The 19,341-nt window shown below is 43.0% G+C and overlaps 1 protein-coding gene across 13 annotated transcripts in view; it reads left to right on the top strand.

Moving 5' to 3' along the window:
- The window catches only part of LRFN2 (leucine rich repeat and fibronectin type III domain containing 2), a 285,606-nt gene that overhangs the window by 147,269 nt on the left and 118,996 nt on the right, over positions 1-19,341 (top strand). For all 13 annotated transcript variants that reach the window (XR_012158198.2, XM_073338583.2, XM_078852250.1 and 10 more), the window contains one exon: positions 14,908-16,300. Coding sequence is in view for 12 of the 13 variants with exons in the window: in XM_073338583.2 (XP_073194684.1) it covers positions 14,928-16,300 (1,373 nt within the window). In the remaining variant the exon portion in view is untranslated. The remainder of the gene's footprint in view (positions 1-14,907; positions 16,301-19,341) is intronic.

Genomic DNA, 19,341 nt, shown 5'->3' with positions numbered 1-19,341 from the left:
GAATATAAAGTGTACACTGCTCACTTTATATTATTATTATTACAAATATTTGCCCTGTAAAAATGATAAAAGAAATAATATTTTGCAATTCACCTCAAAGAAGTACTGTAGTGCAATCTCTTTGTTGTGAAAGTGCAATTTATAAATCTAGATTTTTTTTATTACATAACTGCACCCGAAAACAAAACAATGTAAAATTTTAGAGCTTACAATTCCACTCAGTCCTACTTCTTGTTCAGCCAATCGCTTAGACAAACAAGTTTGTTTACATTTGCAGGAGATAACGCTGCCTGCTTCTTGTTTACAATGTCACCTGAAAATGAGAACAGGTGTTCCCATGGCACTTTTGTAGCCAGCACTGCAAGGTATTTATATTCCAGATGTTCTGCACATTCGTATGCCCCTTCACGCTTCAGCCATCGTTCCAGAGGACATGCTTCCATGCTGATGACACCATTAAAAAATAATGTGTTAATTAAATTTGTGACTGAACTCCTTGGGGGAGAATTGTATGTCTCCTGTTCTGTTTTACCTGCATTCTGCCATACATTTCAGTTACAGCACTCTCGGATGATGACCCAGTATGTTGTTCATTTTAAGAACATTTTCACTGCAGATTTTGACAAAACGTGAAGAAGGTACCAATGTGAGATTTCTAAAGATAGTGACAGCACTCAACCCAAGTTTTAAGAATCTGAAGTGCCTTCCAAAATCTGAGAGGGATGAGGTATGGAGCTTGCTTTCAGAAGTCTTAAAAGAGCAACACTCTGATACAGAAACTGCAGAACGTGAACTACCAAAAAAGAAAATCAACCTTCTGCTGGTGACATCTGACTCAGAGGCTGAAAATGAACATGTGTTGTTCTGCACTGCTTTGGATCGTTATTGAGCAGAACCCATCATCAGCGTGGACGCATGTCCTCTGGAATGGTGGTTGAACCACAAAGGGACATATGAATCTTTAGCGCATCTGGCACATAACACTTGCAACGCTGAGTACAACAGAGCCATGTGAATGCCTGTTCTCATTTTCAGGTGACATTGTAAACAAGAAGCAGGCAGCGTTATCGCCTGCAAATGTAAACAAACTTGTTTGTCTAAGCGATTGGCTGAACAAGAAGTAGGACTGAGTGGACTTGTAGGCTCTAAAGTTTGACATTGTTTTATTTTTGAATGCTGTTATTGTTTGTGCATAATATTACATTTGTAAGTTCAACTTTCATGATAAAGAGATTGCATTACAGTACTTGTATTAGATGAATTGAAACATATAATTTCTTTTATTTTTACAGTGCAAATATTTATAATAAAAAATAAATCTAAAGTGAGCACTGTGCACTTTGTATTCTGTGTTGAACCTGAAATCAATATATTTGAAAATGTGGAAAACATCAAAAAATATTTAAATAAATGGCATTCTATTATTAATAATTTTTTAAAATCATGCCATTAATCATTATTAATTTTTAATCACTTGACAGCCCTAGCTGATTTGTCAGAAATCAAAATTTTTCATGGTGATGGTTCAATTTTGATTCTATTTCCATGGAAACCAGACAGAGGTCCAATGGAACCTGTCTGTGAAGCAGGTTTCCTCTCAGCTCACCGGCATGGCTTCTCAGCAGCCCTCCTGCTGAACTGCCTCAGCATTGGAGGGCTCTGGGGCAGCAAGCCATGTTCGCTTCCCTGGAGCCAATGCTCCGATCCCTTTCATAGAGAATTTAGAAATAATTGGTTTTCATTCCGAATTGTAACAAAACAAAACTTTGAGCTGTTGAAATCCTCCACTAAATTGTATGTTACCTGTCTCCGCACTGTCCTGTCACCACACACACACACCCCTAGAAATGAGGGAGACTTCCAGCATGCTGGTGTTTGAACTGAACCAAACGGTATCTTGTGCAGTGCGAGTCAGTATTGCGGCTGTTTTTTCAAGCGTTGTCCACTTTCATCATTCACAGGTGAAGTGCACTTGGTTTGTATTCGTATTTGAAATGTGACGAGGCGCCTCACTGGAAAGAGTTAACTGTGCCGGCCCATTAATAAATGGATTCATTCTTTTAAGGTGTATGGAACGTGCTGCGTTAGATGGAGAGAATGTGATGTCTTAATAGACTGGGAGACACAGGAGGCTGAAACCATTTGTCTGCATTAAAACTGTGCAGCTCCCCTGCCAGAGACTATCAGTGTTACACTCCTACATTCCAGTAGAAAAGCTACTATCAGATCACAGCTTCCCCAGCCGAAACCCTGCGGCAACGAGGACATTGTGGTGTGTAAAATAATGTATGTTCCACCAAGCTGATAGCCTAGTGCTTTAGGACTGTCTAGCTGTATCTGAATTACATCTGACCCATCCCTACAACTAACTGCGTGATGATATTAGCTTTTTGAATGTATTGCACTGGTTTTGGTGGTGGTGCTAGAAACGGGGTGAGTTTAGAGCATATAAAAGCCAGTGATCATAGCTAGGGACAGGGATGGAGCAGGCAAGTGCTATAAAAGCTTCATAGAGATACTCACAACATACACAAAGCTCTGTCAAGTATTCAGCTGAGAGAGACCAGAATCTTACTGTTACCCATGCTTAAGAATTTGTTGGGTTCTTATGGACTCAAACCAAGCTCCCCAGATCTGAACACCCCTGAACTTGGCAGCTGACCCTTATCTTTGTGCTGGATTGAACCAGAACCCCTGCTCTAAACACCCAGACTTTGCCAAAGTTCATACCTGGTTCTGAACTTAATGACTCGGTTCTATTGCCAGTAAACCCATTTTAGGTCCTGATAATAACTGTCACAGAAACTGTCCTACATTTCAGACCACCTCATGAACTAACTTTATTATTCTGCGTGCACCTCCCTATACTCTACCCAGATTGATCATTGCATCCCCAGATGCTTCCAGTCCTGATGCCTGCACACAGGCAGAATCCCAAATGTCTTCAGCTGTGGCCGTAGTAACTAAAGTAGTTCACTGTGGGACAGTTTCAGGAAGATGGGAACAAGAGAACAAAATTCGAATGAAGCAAATGGCATGAATGAGTCTCATGACAGTGTGGGCAGCTATAAAGTTTTATTGTCACGAGTGTCCTGTAGCTACATTATTCATGAGCAAGTCATGCAGGTGACAATATAAACTTTGCAGTCACCCCCATGCACCACCAGGCAGTTTAATCTTATTTATTTCTCTTCTTTTAATAGGTTTTTGTGAGGTGTCCAAACCCTTCCTGCTTTTTTTTTTATTTCTATTTGACACATTTCAGTTACTATGGAAACATCAGTCACATTGGTAAGGGCAGAGCCTAGCAGTGACTGCCACAAGTGCATGAACATATTTTTTCCATGATTTGCAGATTAATCAGAGGTTGGAGAAATAATGAAGTTCATGCAATTAATGCTATTCATTGTTTTGTATTATACTAGCTTGTTGAAGACCCAACTAAAATCAAAGCTCCATTGTGCTGCATATAAACATAGTAAGAGACGGCCCCTGTCCCAATGAGCTTATAGTCTAAATAAGCAAGGGTGACAAAGGGTGGGAGAAAGGAACTATTATCTTCATTTTACATCTGGGGAACTGAGCCACATAAATATTAAGACCCCAGTGCTTGCTTACATGCTTAACGTTAAGTGCATGAGACATCCCTTTGAAGTCCGTAAAACTACCGACAGACTTAAAGTAAAGCACGTGTTTAAGTATTTGCAGGATTGGGGCCTAAGTGACTTGCCATGGTCACATGCATATTCTGTGGCAGTGCCAGGAACTAACCAAGATTTGTGTCCAGTTCTTGTTCTTAATCACAAGACCTCCTCTCCCACATGAAAAAGTGGTCATGTTCTTGGCATAGCGGCATAGTCACAGAGTTTAGGGCCAGAAGGGCCAACCGGGTCATGGAGTCTGACCTCCTGCACATCATAGACCACCAGCACCCGTGCACTAAACCTAACAACCAAAATTAGATCAAAGTATTCCAGCCCACAGGAGGCTCAACTATGATGTGCCATAGGAAGAGACTAGGAAGGACCGAGGTGCCTGAGGCCTCAGCAATGGTAGGAGAATGTCCATATATCTATACAAGATCCATAGAGACAGGGGTGGGTGGGGTGTATGTGTGTGTAATGCACGTGTGTATATATATTATTCTGTCGTAAATAAACCTGAGGACTAAACTTATACAAACACAGGGCTTCATTTTCCTAAGTGTTGGGTATTTTGTTGGAAATCTAGTTAATTAGAATAGTAGATTTTAAAGCCAGAAGAGACCATCATAATCATTTAGTCTGACCTCATGTACAATACAGACTAAAGAACCTTACTCCATAATATCAGCATCAAATACATAACTTCTGTTTTGAGCTATAGCATCTCTTTTAGAAAAAAACATCCAGTCTTGACTACAAGTGATGGAGAATCCTCCATATCTCAAGGTAAATTGTTCTAATGGTTAATTTACCCTCTTTGTTAAAAATTTGCACTTTATTGGTAGACTGAACTTGTCTGGCTTCAGCTTCCAACTTTTGTATCTTTTTATGCCTTTGTCTGCTAGATTAAAAAGCACTATCAGAAAACTTTTTCTATGTTGGTACTTATAGACTATGTTGAAGTCCCCTCTTAACCTTTTCTTTGACAAACTAAATAGATTGAGCTTCTTTCAACTCTCAGTGTAAGGCAGGTTTTCCAGACTCTTATGTCATTCTTGTTAAGAGTTTAGAGAAAAGCTACATCTTGTTTGAAGTACAGACACCAGAACTGGACAAAGTATTCTGGTTATAGTCCCAGAAATGCTGTATAAGGAGGTAACACCAACTCTTACTCCTACTTATAGGTCCAAAAATTGCTTTCACTCTCTTAGTTACCACATTGCACTGGAAATTCAGTTATTTACCATGACCCCTATGTCCTCTGAGAGTCTCTGCTTCCTAGGACACAGAATTATTAGTATACATAGGGGCTAGATTGTGCCTTTAAGACATAGGCCTATGGTCTGGGGGGATGGGGAATTGCGCACACCCCAGTGGGAGCTCTCAGAGGCATTGTGCCTGACTCAGACACCATTTCTGTGAAGAGACTAGAGGAGCATAAGCGGGAGTGGTATCTGTTGCATGCTTTAACCACTCTTCCCCCAACACACACATACCAGATGGGGCCAGCTGTGCTGTCCGGTGCAGAGGGAAGGCAGAACCATGACCACATCCTTAGTGGCACCGGCCTTCCCAAACACCAGTGCAAGCCTCCAGAAGTCTTTGTGCTTTTTGAACACAATAGTTAGGACTGAGTTTGGCTCCTGCACAGGTATCTGGGGCTCCTGTCAGCTCCCTTCCCACCCACACAAGCTGCAGACATCTGGCACTCAGTCATTACATAATGAATAACTCATGTGCCAGATTTCCCTTCCCCCCCCCACCCTTTTTTTCCCCCCAAAGCATTCTGGAGCGGCTTGTGTAATTCTCGGATTTATTCATTATTTTGAAGTATTTTGCAATAGGATTTGTGTGCCCGTATATGAACCATTCTAGAGTGGTGTAAAGCAGCCGAGGATCTGGCCCATTGTGTCTGAAGCAAGCAAATGCCTCCATGAGCACTGGGGGAATCTAGCAAGTGGCAGCATCCTCTACACCACGGGTTCTCAAACTGGGGGTCACGACCCCTCAGGGGGTTGCAAAGTTATGATGTGGGGGGTTGTGAGAAGTCAGCCTCCAGCCGCAAACCCTGCTTCGCCTCCAGCATTTGTAATAGTGTTAAATATAAAAAAGTGTTTTTAATTTTATTAATTTTATTTATTTGCACTCATAGGTTTGCTGTGTGGAAGGGGTCACCAATACAAAAGTTTGAGAACCACTGCTCTGCACCCTTTGACAGGGTCCCACCCATCCTGCATCATATGGTGTTCCTCTCACCACTGCCAGTGCCAGATTTCCTCAGGCCTTGCACTGTGGGGTGGAATTTTCTAAAGGGTTTAGCATTGCCCTAACTGTGCTCCCATTGAAGTCAATGGGAACGGAGTATGATGTTCTAAAGTGCAATCCAGACTGGTGAGGGGCTGTGTCACTCCTGTCCTGCAACCTATGGTACCTCACTTGCTTCACAGTTGTAGTTCCCACTCTAGGCTTGTTGAAAACAGCCAAACAGCATGCAGTTCACACCTAAGCATCTGTGTATAGCCACAGGTTTGGTCCAGCAACTCTGACCCTACCAGCCTGTCAGCAAACAGCAGCCACACTCTGGCTTCCAGCAGCCTTGGTTACTACCTGCACACTCCCCCAACACACTCCCAGTCCCAGATTTTCGCCCCAAAAACATGTCTTGGACAGTCCAGATCTATTAGGTCTGTTGCTCCTCTAAAAGGATCAATATACAACAGTCTGCTACCTTAAATGGAGTTACTTTCAAACAATTCACAATACTGTATTAGTTTAAATTAAAGAATAAAACAAGTTTATTTAACTACAAAGAGAGATTTTAGGTGCGTACAGGTATAAGGCTTTAAAGTCAGAAATGGTTCCAAGAGAAATAAAGATAAAACACTTTCTAAACTTTAAAAAACTAGACTTGGTTCACAGTGAAATTCTTACCACAGATTCCCGGTAACATTGCTGACCACATTTCAGATTCGGATCTGTTCCCAAAGTCCAGAGGCTGTTTTATTTGTTGTCTTAAGTGGAAAAGAGAGAGATGGACAGGAACACATAACTCCTTGTGTTTTCCCCCCTCACTTTTATAGTTGTCACCTTTTGAAATGCATTTTCCTGAGGGTTACCCCTAGTTAAAGTTCATTCAAACAGTAAAGAAGGCAGCATGGTGTCTGGTAGTGAAAGAGTTTTTCTTCTCACCTCTGTTTTCTGAAATGCAGATTTCCCTTGTCTCCTCTCTTCCCCTCTCGCTGTCTGAGGACCCTGTTTACAACTTACATTTAAACTGAGGAAAACACACATTCCTTTGTTTAGGCAGACCTGTTTTAACAACTTTTTCCTAGGCAGGGCTGCATGTTTTTGAACATGTGCTAATAACATCACATCGGGAGACTTCATAACTTAAATGGTGGTGCATACATTTCATCATGATATTATTGACCAGCTAGTTAGTTAGTTTTCAAATGATACCTCACAAGGCATATTTTGTACAAAGGTTATGCCTATGGCACATAGAGTGTGATTAGTATTTTTGGTCACACACAGCTAAACCAATACCAAACTATATTGAAAATCCCATCCCCACATCACAAAGACAGAGATTACACCTGCCGAGCAGAGCTGAAAGAGGGTGAAGGGGTGGTTCCTTGCATCCTCCCTTTCCCTCTAGCCCTGTCACTGCAAAGAGCTAGGCCCAATCTTGCCCTCAGACTCCTTAACCCTTGGGTCCTAGAGTACTAGCAAGTAGCAGACTGGAACTTGCTCTCCCTCCGTCTCTCTTTCTACATGTACACAACAGTCACAGCTATGAATAGACAGTTACCTTGTAATGAACTGGTACCACTGTATGCAAAGGTTTTTGGAATTTCTATGCAAGACTCAATGAATATAGAATTAACAAGTGCCTTGGAGACAGTCCTAAAATGAGATGCCACATCTGAAGAGTTGTCTTTATAAGGGGATTTTGAATACAAAATACCAGGGTTTATGCCTTGTGCTCACATTAATTCATACTGAATTTAGTAAAAGTACTAAAGAGGTTATTTTTCATCCTGTACTAAGACAGGAACTTTGCCAGATTTACAGACTTGCAGTCGAGGCTGCCCCTTTGGCTGGCTGATAGATACCTATTACATGTAAATCAGTTGAGGGAGATATTCCCTTCTGGTTGCTGTTGGATGTGAGTGGAGCTGGGGGGTCATAGGAGATCTGGGGTCTGCACCTTTTGGATAAACAAACAGGCTTGAGTAAAATAAGAACCAGGCCAAATTTTGCCCAAGGCCTAAACTGACACCTCCAATATATATATATATAGATAGATAGATTAGATTAGATTTTGGAATTCCATTTCCAGTAACATAAATTCAATCAATCTAATGTTACTGGAAGTGGAATCCCAAAATCTATATATAATGTGGGAGGGTCAATGTAGGTTTTAAAGTTTGGGGCAGGGCTGCCAGAATCGGGGACCAAGGGGCCATACCTCCCCTTTTTACTGGCCACAAGGGGGAGCGAGCGGGGGGCGGGGGCGAAAGGAGCAGGGAGTGTGGGGTCTTAAGGAGAAAGGGTGGCGTGGGGGGGCAGGGCCATGATTTGAGCACTTGTGGCCCTCCCACTTTTAGGGGCCTTCTGCTGCTCCTGATTTGGGGTGGTTCTTCATTTACTTAAGCCCATTTACTACCAGAAGTGGAATCACCATATCTCATGAAGAAGGCAGTTCTCATTGTTATATCCATTCCGCTTGAAACCAGGAAGTACCAAGGGCATCACGAGAGAGCCTAGACGTTGGGAGATTTTCGGATAAGCTTTGGATACATACTGTTCATACTTCTGAATTTTCATCCAAATGATGGGCTGGAAGTCTCCATTCCTCCTGCAGGAAAAATCTAAGGGGAGGTGGGGGAAGGAACTGAACTGGGAATCCCACAAAGTTCTCTCCTTGAGGAGCCTCATCCATACCTTAACTGACTAACTTTCTAGGCTCGTACATAAAAAATCCTGCATATACCATGGATTCCTAGGACTCTGCAGGGAACAAATGCATGTGTCCTGAAGCCCTACAAGCTTATTGCTGGGCCTTGCTGTTGCAAGAGCAGTCTAAACTCCATTAGCCAGCACACAACTGAATGAACGCTAATGCACTGGGCTCCAGCTTAGCGGCTCATCACTAAGAGCCCAATCTGGCACTGTCATTGATGAGTACTCACTGTTCTCTCACCAGCAGCTTCACTGAAGTCTGAGACTATTCATACAGGTAAGGTACCATTCAGTAAAAATGACATAAATGGGCCCTAAGGTAGAGCATCACAAGGACGTCTATGGTACCAAAATACCAGTGCTGGTGATATATCACAATGGCTGGGACTTTCTACTGAAAATAACTAGCACAGTAAAACTTCCAAATAGTATACTACAGTCAGAATGACAACTGCCATGATATGCCACTCCTGCTAAAGATGCTATTGATCCTTCTGCTGGTAAAAGCATTTTCGTTCTTTCTCTCTCTCTCTTTCAAACACATAGACACACAGCAGATGAGCTGTCAAATCTTCCACAGATGGTTTCCCCATTGGGGTTTGCATTGCCATTTAGAAGCTCCTGTTTTACAGCCTCCTCTCTGTGTATGGATGCCTGTTTTCCATAATTAAGTTCTGTTCCTGCCCTGTTTTTGCAAACCCTTTTCACTCCGATGCTCACAGTCAACGATCTCCCAAAATTGCTATGATATTTAACAGCATCCAAAAAAGAAAAAGGAAAAAAGGCAGTTAGGTGATTGGTACACTTAAAGGAGACATTGCTCCTAAGCCCTGGTCTACACTAGGACTTTAGGTCGAATTTAGCAGCTTTAAATTGATGTAAACCTGCACCTGTCCACACGATGAAGCCCTTTATTTCAACTTAAAGGGCTCTTAAAATAGATTTCCTTACTCCACCCCTGACAAGTGGATTAGCGCTTAAATCGGCCTTGCCGCGTCTAATTTGGGGTACTGTGGACGCAGTTCGACGGTATTGGCCTCCGGGAGCTATTCCAGAGTGCTCCATTTTGACGGCTCTGGACAGCACTCTCAACTCAGATGCACGATTGTTTGCTGTTGCTCTGACGCAGGGAGGGGCAACTGACGACACGGCTAACAGGGTTGGCTTACAGGGAGCTAAAATCAACAAAGGGGGTGGCTTTACATCAAGGAGTATTTCAGGCAGGACTTCACGAAGGGCTCCAATAAGAAATGGTGCACCTAAGTTATTGTTCTTATTGGAACAAGGAGGTTAGTCTGGCCTCTGATTGATACATGGCTAGATTTACCTCGCTGCACCTTCTCTGTGAGTGACTGCAGTGTGACCTAGAGGAATGAATCCCCTAGATGGGGGGGGGAGGGGTTGCAAATGAGTACAAAACAAATCTGATCTATTTCTTGTTTTGATCCACTCCATCTATCTTTTACATCTTTGGCTGGCAGCAGACGGTGCAGAAGGACTGCATGCCATCCACATCTCATGGCTGCTCGGCAGAAGATGGTACAATAGGACTGCTAGCCATCCTCATCTCTTGCCTGCCTGGCAGAAGATGATGCAATAGGACTGCTAGCAATCCATATCACCTACTTGCTCACCATAAGATGGTTCAATAGGACTGACTGCAGGACTAAAGAGAATGACTTGATCAAGTCACTCCAAATTTAGTCCCTGCGCCCATGTCTGCCCAGGCGCTCCTGATCGACCTCACACAGGCGACCAGGAGCACCTCGGACATGACGATGACGGCTACCAGTCCTATTGCACCGTCAGCTGCCACAAGGCAATGGGTTGCTGTTGCTCTGTAGCAATGCAGTACTGCGTCTGCCAGTACCCAGGAGACATACAGTGACAGTGAGCTGAGCGGGCTCCGTGCTTGCCGTGGTATGGCGTCTGCACAGGTAACTCAGGGAAAAAAGGCGCGGAATGATTGTCTGCCCTTGCTTTCACGGGGGGAGGGAGGGAATGGGGGCCTGACGATATATACCCAGAACCACCCGCGACAATGTTTTAGCCCCATCAGGCATTGGGATCTCAACCCAGAATTCCAATGGGCAGCGGAGACTGCGGGAACTGTGGGATAGCTACCCACAGTGCAACACTCCGGAAGTCGACGCTTGCCTCGGTACTGTGGAAGCACTCCGCCGAGTTAATGCACTTAGAGCATTTTCTGTGGGGACAAACACACTCGAATATATAAAACCGATTTCTAAAAAAACGACTTCTATAAATTCGACCTAATTTCGTAGTGTAGACATACCCTAAGTGTGCATTTATATTCCCAAATATATGTTTGGGGATTGGAGATGTGGGGGAAGAGAGAAGCTGGGGAAGGGCTTATTAGTAATTAACTGTATTGATCTTTCCCCAAAATTGTTTTTAAGTTGCTTTTTGTTTGTTGTTTCAGCTGGTAGGGAGATATACAAAAGTAAGGTCTCACAGCATGATTATAATTAAGATTCAAAAAGCCCATTAAGAAAAGGAGTACTTGTGGCACTTTAGAGACTAACCAATTTATTTGAGGATAAGCTTTCGTGAGCATGTTGCATCCGATGAAGTGAGCTGTAGCTCACGAAAGCTTATGCTCAAATAAATTGGTTAGTCTCTAAAGTGCCACAAGTACTCGTGTTCTTTTTGCGAATACAGACGAACACGGCTGCTACTCTGAAAAAAGCCCATTGTCTGTAGAAAACTAGCAATTGATGATAATATAAAGGATATTTAAAGAGCTTTGTGAACTATGCCATAGATTTGCGTCAATAATAAACTTGCTAAGTATTAACAAACATATTTTAACCATTAATTCCTTATTTAATATATAAGGCAAAATGACACTAATTGATTCCTTTTAAAAAAAAAAAAAAAACCCTCAGTCATATTTGTTTGTAGAGCTCAGCAGTTACTGATGCTTCAATCCTTCCCCCCCCATAAAATAATATTACATAAATGCTAATATCCCAACATTGCTGATCAACCCCGTCATTAAAGAAAAAAATCCCAATGCCCCCTTCCCCACCCCTCAAGAAAAATTCCCTACGGTGTACAGCTCAGCATGTGGGATACTTTACAGTTATATAGCTCCTTTCTTTCTCTACTGATTTACATACTGTATTAGGGAGTATACCAGAAATATTTTTCCTACTAGTGAAATGCAACCACTTCTGGGCAGAGTACAACATCGGTGCACATGAACACTGTATTACAATTTAGGGCAGAAGACTCTGTACCCAGCTGAAGCTGCAGGAACAACTTAAGGAGGAACTCCGGTATTCAGATACCATGGTGATGAGAGTGGAGTAAAATCTGCATAGATACAGGATAGTCAGAATGTACTTAACCCAGTTAATAATTTGGCAACACCTCCCAGTGCTCTAGCACCCAAGTGGTCAGGATTTGAGTCATGTTATACAAATGATGAAAGCAGCCCTACAATAACAAATGGCTCTGGGACCCAATTCTCATTGACTGTAATGGGAGCAGGAGCTGTTTCTCAGAGCAAGAACTGGAAAACATTCATTGATGTGACAGGCATTGGTTCCAGTGCCAGAGGATTATTAACCAACCTGGATCTCTTCTTTGCATTATGATATAATAGGTGGACAATGGTCTTTTCAACTGTGGGATGAAGTATATGTAAATGGATAGTTAGCTGTATTTATTGAAAAGTGTTCCTGGTGTCAGATGGTTTCTCAGGGGCGAATGGCATCCCAATGCTAATCACTACAGCTCTTTGTGGGGTGCTGTGTGAAATCACCGTGTATGCAGTGGTAACATCTCTCCAAGCCATTTTTAGACCCAGATGATTTATTTACCACCTACAAATATGCAGGGTCAGAATTATTATAGGTAAATGTTTCAGAGTGGACCCTTCCCTCAGTGGTTAAAGCTTGTTTACTACTTCCTTCAAAGCAGACAATGTAACACAGGGCTTGATGTTACTCAGTATAAAAGATGATGAGCTGCAGGGGTGGTGATAATTACTTCAATCACTTACCAAAAGCAAACCTCTGAGATGTCTCCTCATTAAATCAGATGAAGCCACCTTAGAAACATGGGTCTGTAAAAGGAACCAATATAGCATGAGTGTCTTCTTTCTTATTCTATAAGGTTTCCTTTTCAAAGGATGCTACTAAAGGGCACTGAAAGCATGAGGCATCTGTGTGATCAGGAAGGGGTGCTACATGCCCCTAGGGTCACAAATAGCGGTGTGAGGTTATGTAGTAGAGGTGATGAAGGTCAAATGGAGGTGAACTCCTCTCCTTAGTGATTTAGGGTTGTCTTGTGCTTTTAGGCATAGCCCTAAGCAGGGGACAGGTGTGTAAACTTTACCTCCCTAGAAGTTAACCCTGGGTGACTTCATAGTTTATGGACACCTCTCAAAGAAACAGTTCCCTCCCATCTTCCCCCTTGTCTGTGGGGCAGAGGGAGGACTGCTCATTCCTTATCGCTCCCTGCCTATGGGGTGAGGGGGCAATGAGGAAAGTAAGCAGGCATATATCCTGTGCACCCAGACCCAAGAGTCAGATAGCCCATGCAGGGACCTGGGGGTGTTTTTACTTCCCTGCAGAGGCATGTGGTTCCAGGCACGATCTAGCCCTCTGAATCGATCTCTAAGTGTTTTGTTTGTTCTTTGAATTAATGTTCCTAGCAGATCAAGATGACAAGATATGTTTGCACATGAGATTTGAGAAACAGATGGAAGCGATGAGGCAGGGAGATACAAGAAGGATGTTAGGGACAACAGAAGATGCAGGGGAGCACATACTGACATCAACAGACTGAAGGGATAGAAAGGAAGATGGTTCTAGAATATGAATGGGAAAAGAGGGCAGGGGACAGGAGACGAGAGAAAGAGATTAGATCTACGCTGGAAGTCGGAATGAGTCCATGATGTGTTTTAGAACAGAAATCACAGTTCTAGCTACTGTATAATTTAGATACTCTAATAGCACTTTAAATTTCAAGGCACAGATGTCTCAGATCCTGTTTTTACTTACATTGTAACCTTTGACCATGTTAATTACCAGGGCTCAGATTCCCCCAACAAGTTCTGCATGTGGAGTGGAATCTATCCATGCGGTTCTCTCATTTCCTGCATGGAAGGGCACTCAACTGCCTCCACAGCACCGCTGCCCTTCTTCAAGTCCCCACAAAGACCTTTCTGTGGGTCTAGAATTTGCACGGGGAAGGGGGTGGAGACTGGCTGGCCAAGGGGAAGTGGGCAGGTCAGGGAGGATGCAAATCATTCCATTCAGACCCAGTGGGCAATCCCAACCCGAGAGGGTCTGAACTGCAAGGAAGTCAGGGTAATGGGAAGTTTGCCAGGGGCCAGAGCAGCATAGATGTCCTAATGCCTGGGGATCTGCTACGTTGGGCTCTGCAGCATTTTCCATGGGGGTGACCTCCTGGTGAGATGGCATGGTGAAGCTGAACTGAATTTCCATGCAGTGAGTTTTCCAGGAGACTTCCTCTCCCTGAGCTGCCTCCAGTGGGTTTAGTCATGGGAGGGGATGAACTGGCTAGACAATTACACTTTAATTATCATGTAACTGATGGGAAAATATGTGGCTATTTTTATCCTCTAAATTGGAACTTTTGACCCTAAGTTTAACTCCACATTATTGCGCAGGGATGTGTAATTACTCACGGGCTCCTTCTGCCCTCAGAGAAGTATGCATAATTCCCACTGAAGTCACGCTGATTTTAAGTAAGTGCACTGCCCAAAGATAGGCTATGTCCTCATCCAGCTACCTAATATTTAACTGTAAACCCTGTTATGTTACCATATAGCTAAAGAGCAGTGAGTTAACAAAACTCATAAGCAGACAAACCATTATGTCTGTAAATATGAATGGTCATTTTGGATAATAACTTCTATTCTACTCCGATTCAAAATGCCACCATCATAATCTGGAAAAAAAACAAGTGTCTTATAGGGGGAGAAATTGCTGCTCTAACCACAGAATTAGCACTTGTTGTTGGGAAGAGTGGATGCCTCAAAGATAGGAATAGCCATTCTGGGTCAAATTAATGGTCCATCTAGCCCAGTAGTCTGTCTTCTGATAGTTACCATTGTCAGATGATTAAGAGGCAATGAACAGAACAGGGCAGTTTCGAGTGATCCATCCCCTGTTGTCCAGTCCCAGCTTCTCCCACATGACTGGGAGAAGTTGCACTTGAGCTGATTCTTTGGGGAAGATATTAGACAAAAAGCATGAGTGAAAAAGCTGCTGACTCAACTGTAATTCTTCCTTTCTTGCAGGTACTGCTGCGTGATTTACCATGGAAAAATTGCTCTGCAGCATCCTGGTGTTTGGAATGGCAGTTGCGGTCAATGCTTGTCCCAAATACTGTGTGTGTCAGAACCTGTCGGAGTCACTGGGTACTCTGTGTCCCTCCAAGGGCCTCCTTTTTGTACCATTAGACATAGACCGAAGGACTGTTGAACTCCGACTCGGGGGTAACTTCATTGTTAACATCAACCGACAGGACTTTGCCAATATGTCTGGCCTTGTTGACCTCACTTTGTCCAGGAATACCATCAGTTACATTCAGCCCTACTCCTTTGCTGATCTAGAAAGCCTTCGGTCTTTGCATTTGGACAGCAATAGGCTGCCCAACATTGGAGAGGATATTTTGAGAGGCTTAATTAACCTTCAGCACTTGATAATAAATAACAACCAGCTGAGCAGCATCTCGGACGAAGCCTTTGAGGATTTTCTGGTGACGTTGGAAGATTTGGATCTTTCCTACAATAACCTCCAAGGCATACCCTGGGAATCTATAAGGAAGATGGTAAACCTGCACCAGATTAGCTTGGATCATAACCTGATAGATTATATTACAGAGGGGACGTTTGCAGATCTTCAGAAATTGGCCAGATTGGATCTAACCTCTAACAGACTTCAAAAGCTCCCCCCAGATCCCATATTTGCCAGGTCCCAAATATCTCCATTAGAAGCAACTCCATTTTCTCCACCTCTGTCTCTTAGCTTTGGAGGCAACCCCCTGCATTGTAACTGTGAGCTGTTGTGGTTAAGGCGGCTTGACAGAGATGATGATATGGAAACCTGTGCTTCCCCTCCAAATCTAAAGGGAAGATACTTTTGGCATGTACGGGAAGAGGAATTTGTTTGTGAGCCACCTCTCATTACCCAGCATACTCACAAGTTACTGGTTTTAGAAGGGCAAACTGCCACATTGAAGTGTAAAGCCATTGGGGACCCATCCCCAGTCATTCACTGGGTGGCTCCAGATGACCGACTCATTGGGAATTCTTCGAGGACAGCAGTCTACGATAATGGTACTTTAGATATCGTTATCACTACATCCAAGGATTATGGAACTTTCACGTGCATCGCAGCCAATGCTGCAGGAGAATCAACCGCGACCATTGAGCTCTCAATTGTGCAGCTTCCACACCTCAGCAACAGTACAGGCCGAGCCGCCCCACCCAAATCCAGGCTTTCTGACATCACTAGCTCCAGCAAGTCCAATCGAGGGGAGACGAAAGGTCCACCTGAAAGGGCTGTCCTGGTGTCAGAGGTGACAACTACCTCAGCTTTGGTCAAGTGGATGGTGAGCAAGTCAGCCCCTAGGGTTAAAATGTATCAGCTGCAATATAACTGCTCGGATGATGAAGTTCTAATTTACAGGTAAATGTGACTGCCAGTTTTTCCTTTGAAAATTAAGATGATGGGCATGTGGGGGGAAGGGGATTGGGTTAATAATGGATGATGTAGCCTGTCATTGTTATGTCACTGATTTGAATCTGACCCAAGATGGCGGTGACAAAAATTCCTTACTATTTGATAGGTCTGTCTGTCTAATCTATCTACCTGTATACAGTACTGATCACTGTAGTATCTAGGCTCTGACTAGACCGTTTCATAGTTAATTGGCATCCATGTTGGGGGAAAAAAATCACCATTGCAGTTGGCACCCTTGTTGGTACTCTTGGAAAAGAAGGCAAAAATTACTTTGCTTCGAGATTAAATTCCTTTCCCACATGGAGAGGTGCCCACCTGCCACTCCGCCACCCTTAACCAGGATCAGGGTTGAAGCATACTGGTATGGAGGGGAAACGGTGTGGATGAAAGCTTGTCCTGTCTATCCGCAGGCCATGTTCTACCTATTCCAAGGAATAAGAGAAGACCTCAAGGGATTTCACTTTGGCACTTTAAACCATATTGGGGCTTTATTCTCCTCTCACTTACACCAGTTTTACACTCCTGTCACTGATGTCACTACAGCTTTTTGTGATTTACACCAGTGTTCATGGAAAGAAGAACCAGACCCATAACTGCAAATATGCAGGGCCTGATAAACCAACAGTGCTACTCCAGCTTTACACCAGTTTTGATTTCAGTGGCATTCCATAGGTATAAAACAGGAATAAATCAGGGGGGAAGCAAGCACACGAAAAGGAAAGATGCTGTAAATTTTAGGTGTTAAAAAAGTAGTAGGAAATGCCTTAACAGAATAGGAAAATAGTAGTGTGTTATTGTGTGTAAGATTGATGTAGTGTGTTTAGGCTAGTGATGAAAACAAATAATCCTTAAAAAGCACGCCTTTCTGCCTTGTGGCTGTAAAGACAGCAATAGCAGGTGTACTGGGCTAAATTGTACCTAATGGGAAACCCTTATCAAAACACAGGGGCTATGGTGAGGGTTGTGAATATTATGTTGGGGCACTCCCCAGAAGCAAAGGGCCTTTGCTTTTAGGCTGAATCCTTACCTGCCTGCTGATAGCTACCATAATATCTGGTGAGTGCTACTTGGCCTTTTCACTCTGTTCATGCACACATCCCTCTTGCATTCATCTTTGATTTCAAGTGGCAAATGCCAATGTTTGTAGAAATAGAATTTTAAATTAACCCATGCAAGTACTTGAGCCAGATGTTCTTATGTGCTCAGCCAATCGAGGAACAGAAACATTACCATGTGATGTATCTGGCTGCTCACAACTGAGTGACACAGCTCAAAATGTGAATACTGGAAATCAAATCAATAGAGTAAAAAATGTGAAAAAATTCAAATATTGAATAAATCTGAGGAAATCACAATCTGCTCATATATTTTCTCCAAACAAAAATATGTTAAATTAATCAGATGAAGTACTAGATGGACATTATTTGCTTTGTTCTGGCTAATGTACTGTAGAACTCGTGTTCACCTTGGGTTTCACCGCCAGGTGCAACTGCGTAGAGTGAAAGGGGAATAATAAACTAAGTAGTGGTAGAATATTAGGTAGAGAAGAGATCAACGTATAATAGTCCTCAGGGAAAATTGGGACTAACTCTAGAGGTAAGGCCTAGTGGTGGTTAAGTTCTTGATCTCCCTGGAGGTCTGAGGCAGCAGCTGTGAAAACAGTACAAACAGGTGGGCATTGTGCATGAAGATCATATTTTAATGCAAGAGCTAGGTATGTAGACTGTCTGATGATGATTATGAAGAAAAGGCTGTCCAGAAAAAATAAAAATGATGCAGGAAATACCATCTAGTGGCTAGAGGGGAGGGGACTGGGTGATGTGGTAAGAATAGAAGGAGTGGAAGATGTCAGCAATGGCCCCTTCAGCATGGTCTGAAGGAATGAGCAGAGGCCTAGAAGTCAGAGAGTCCAGAATTCTAATAATGGCTCTGCTGCCAACTTGGTAAGTGGCTTTGGACAAGTCACTTTGCCGCTCTGTGCCTCAGTTTCCCCATCTGGAAAATGGAGACAATGATCTTTGCCTTCTATCCGGCAAAGACACTGTGAGACCGAATTAATTGTACCTAGTGCTTTTCGTCCATAGATTTCTAAGTGTTTAATAAAGAAAGGTAAGTGTCATTATCCACTCTTTAGAGATAGGAGAACTGAAGCATAGCAAGCTGAGGTGACTTGCTTGAGGTCATACAGGAGGTCAGTGCTAGAGATAGGAACCAAATGCAGGCCTCCTGAGCTTCAGTTCAGTAACCTATCCATTGGCCCATTCTGCTTCTCACAGTGAATTTGCTAATGTTAGTTAGCTCTTCTTTAATGGGTACTCATATGGGCATAGTCATGAGCTTAGAAAACAGAATTTTTATACAGTACTTGAACAATATAAAGTGCTGTGTAAATGCTAAACAATATTTGAGTGTTTAAATAACACAGCAATAGGCACTTTATAGTCCCCTAAGATATATAGACAGGGTTGAGATACATTGGCAGGGCTCTGAAAGGAGGACGCTTGCCCGGCTGCTGTGAATGCTATATGCATTGAGGACAAGTTTGCTGTGTTGTTCACTCAGCCTTTTTCATGAACCATTAAATTCATTTTCAAACAGAAAGGGTGAGGGACTGCACCTTTCTATTGTCAGTGAAAACTATTGATTGATCTCAATGACAATTGCATACAACACTGATCACGATATGCCTTTCATCTGGCCTGTAGGTCTCCGCTGTCTTCTCAGGGTTGTTCTGCACACGTTGCAGGCTGTGCAAATGGGATATCAGGGCTCCAATGACCTCATGAAAATTAAAAGACGTGGGAAATAATGAGAAATGTTTCCCATCAACTCCTCTGACTGAATGGAGCAAAAGGTTATCAAAATCCGAATCTCCGCTCTAGATTCATTAGTGCTGGCATTATTGGGATTAATGGAAGTGGCAGCCCAGTAATCTGAACGTGCCCCTGTAATTTCTGTGCAGGGCTTGATTCTGCTCCCATTGAAAT

The sequence above is a fragment of the Lepidochelys kempii genome, chromosome 3, assembly GCF_965140285.1.
Source record: "Lepidochelys kempii isolate rLepKem1 chromosome 3, rLepKem1.hap1, whole genome shotgun sequence".
In the NCBI taxonomy this organism is placed as follows: domain Eukaryota; kingdom Metazoa; phylum Chordata; order Testudines; family Cheloniidae; genus Lepidochelys; species Lepidochelys kempii.
This window is presented reverse-complemented; position numbering and strand designations above follow the sequence as displayed.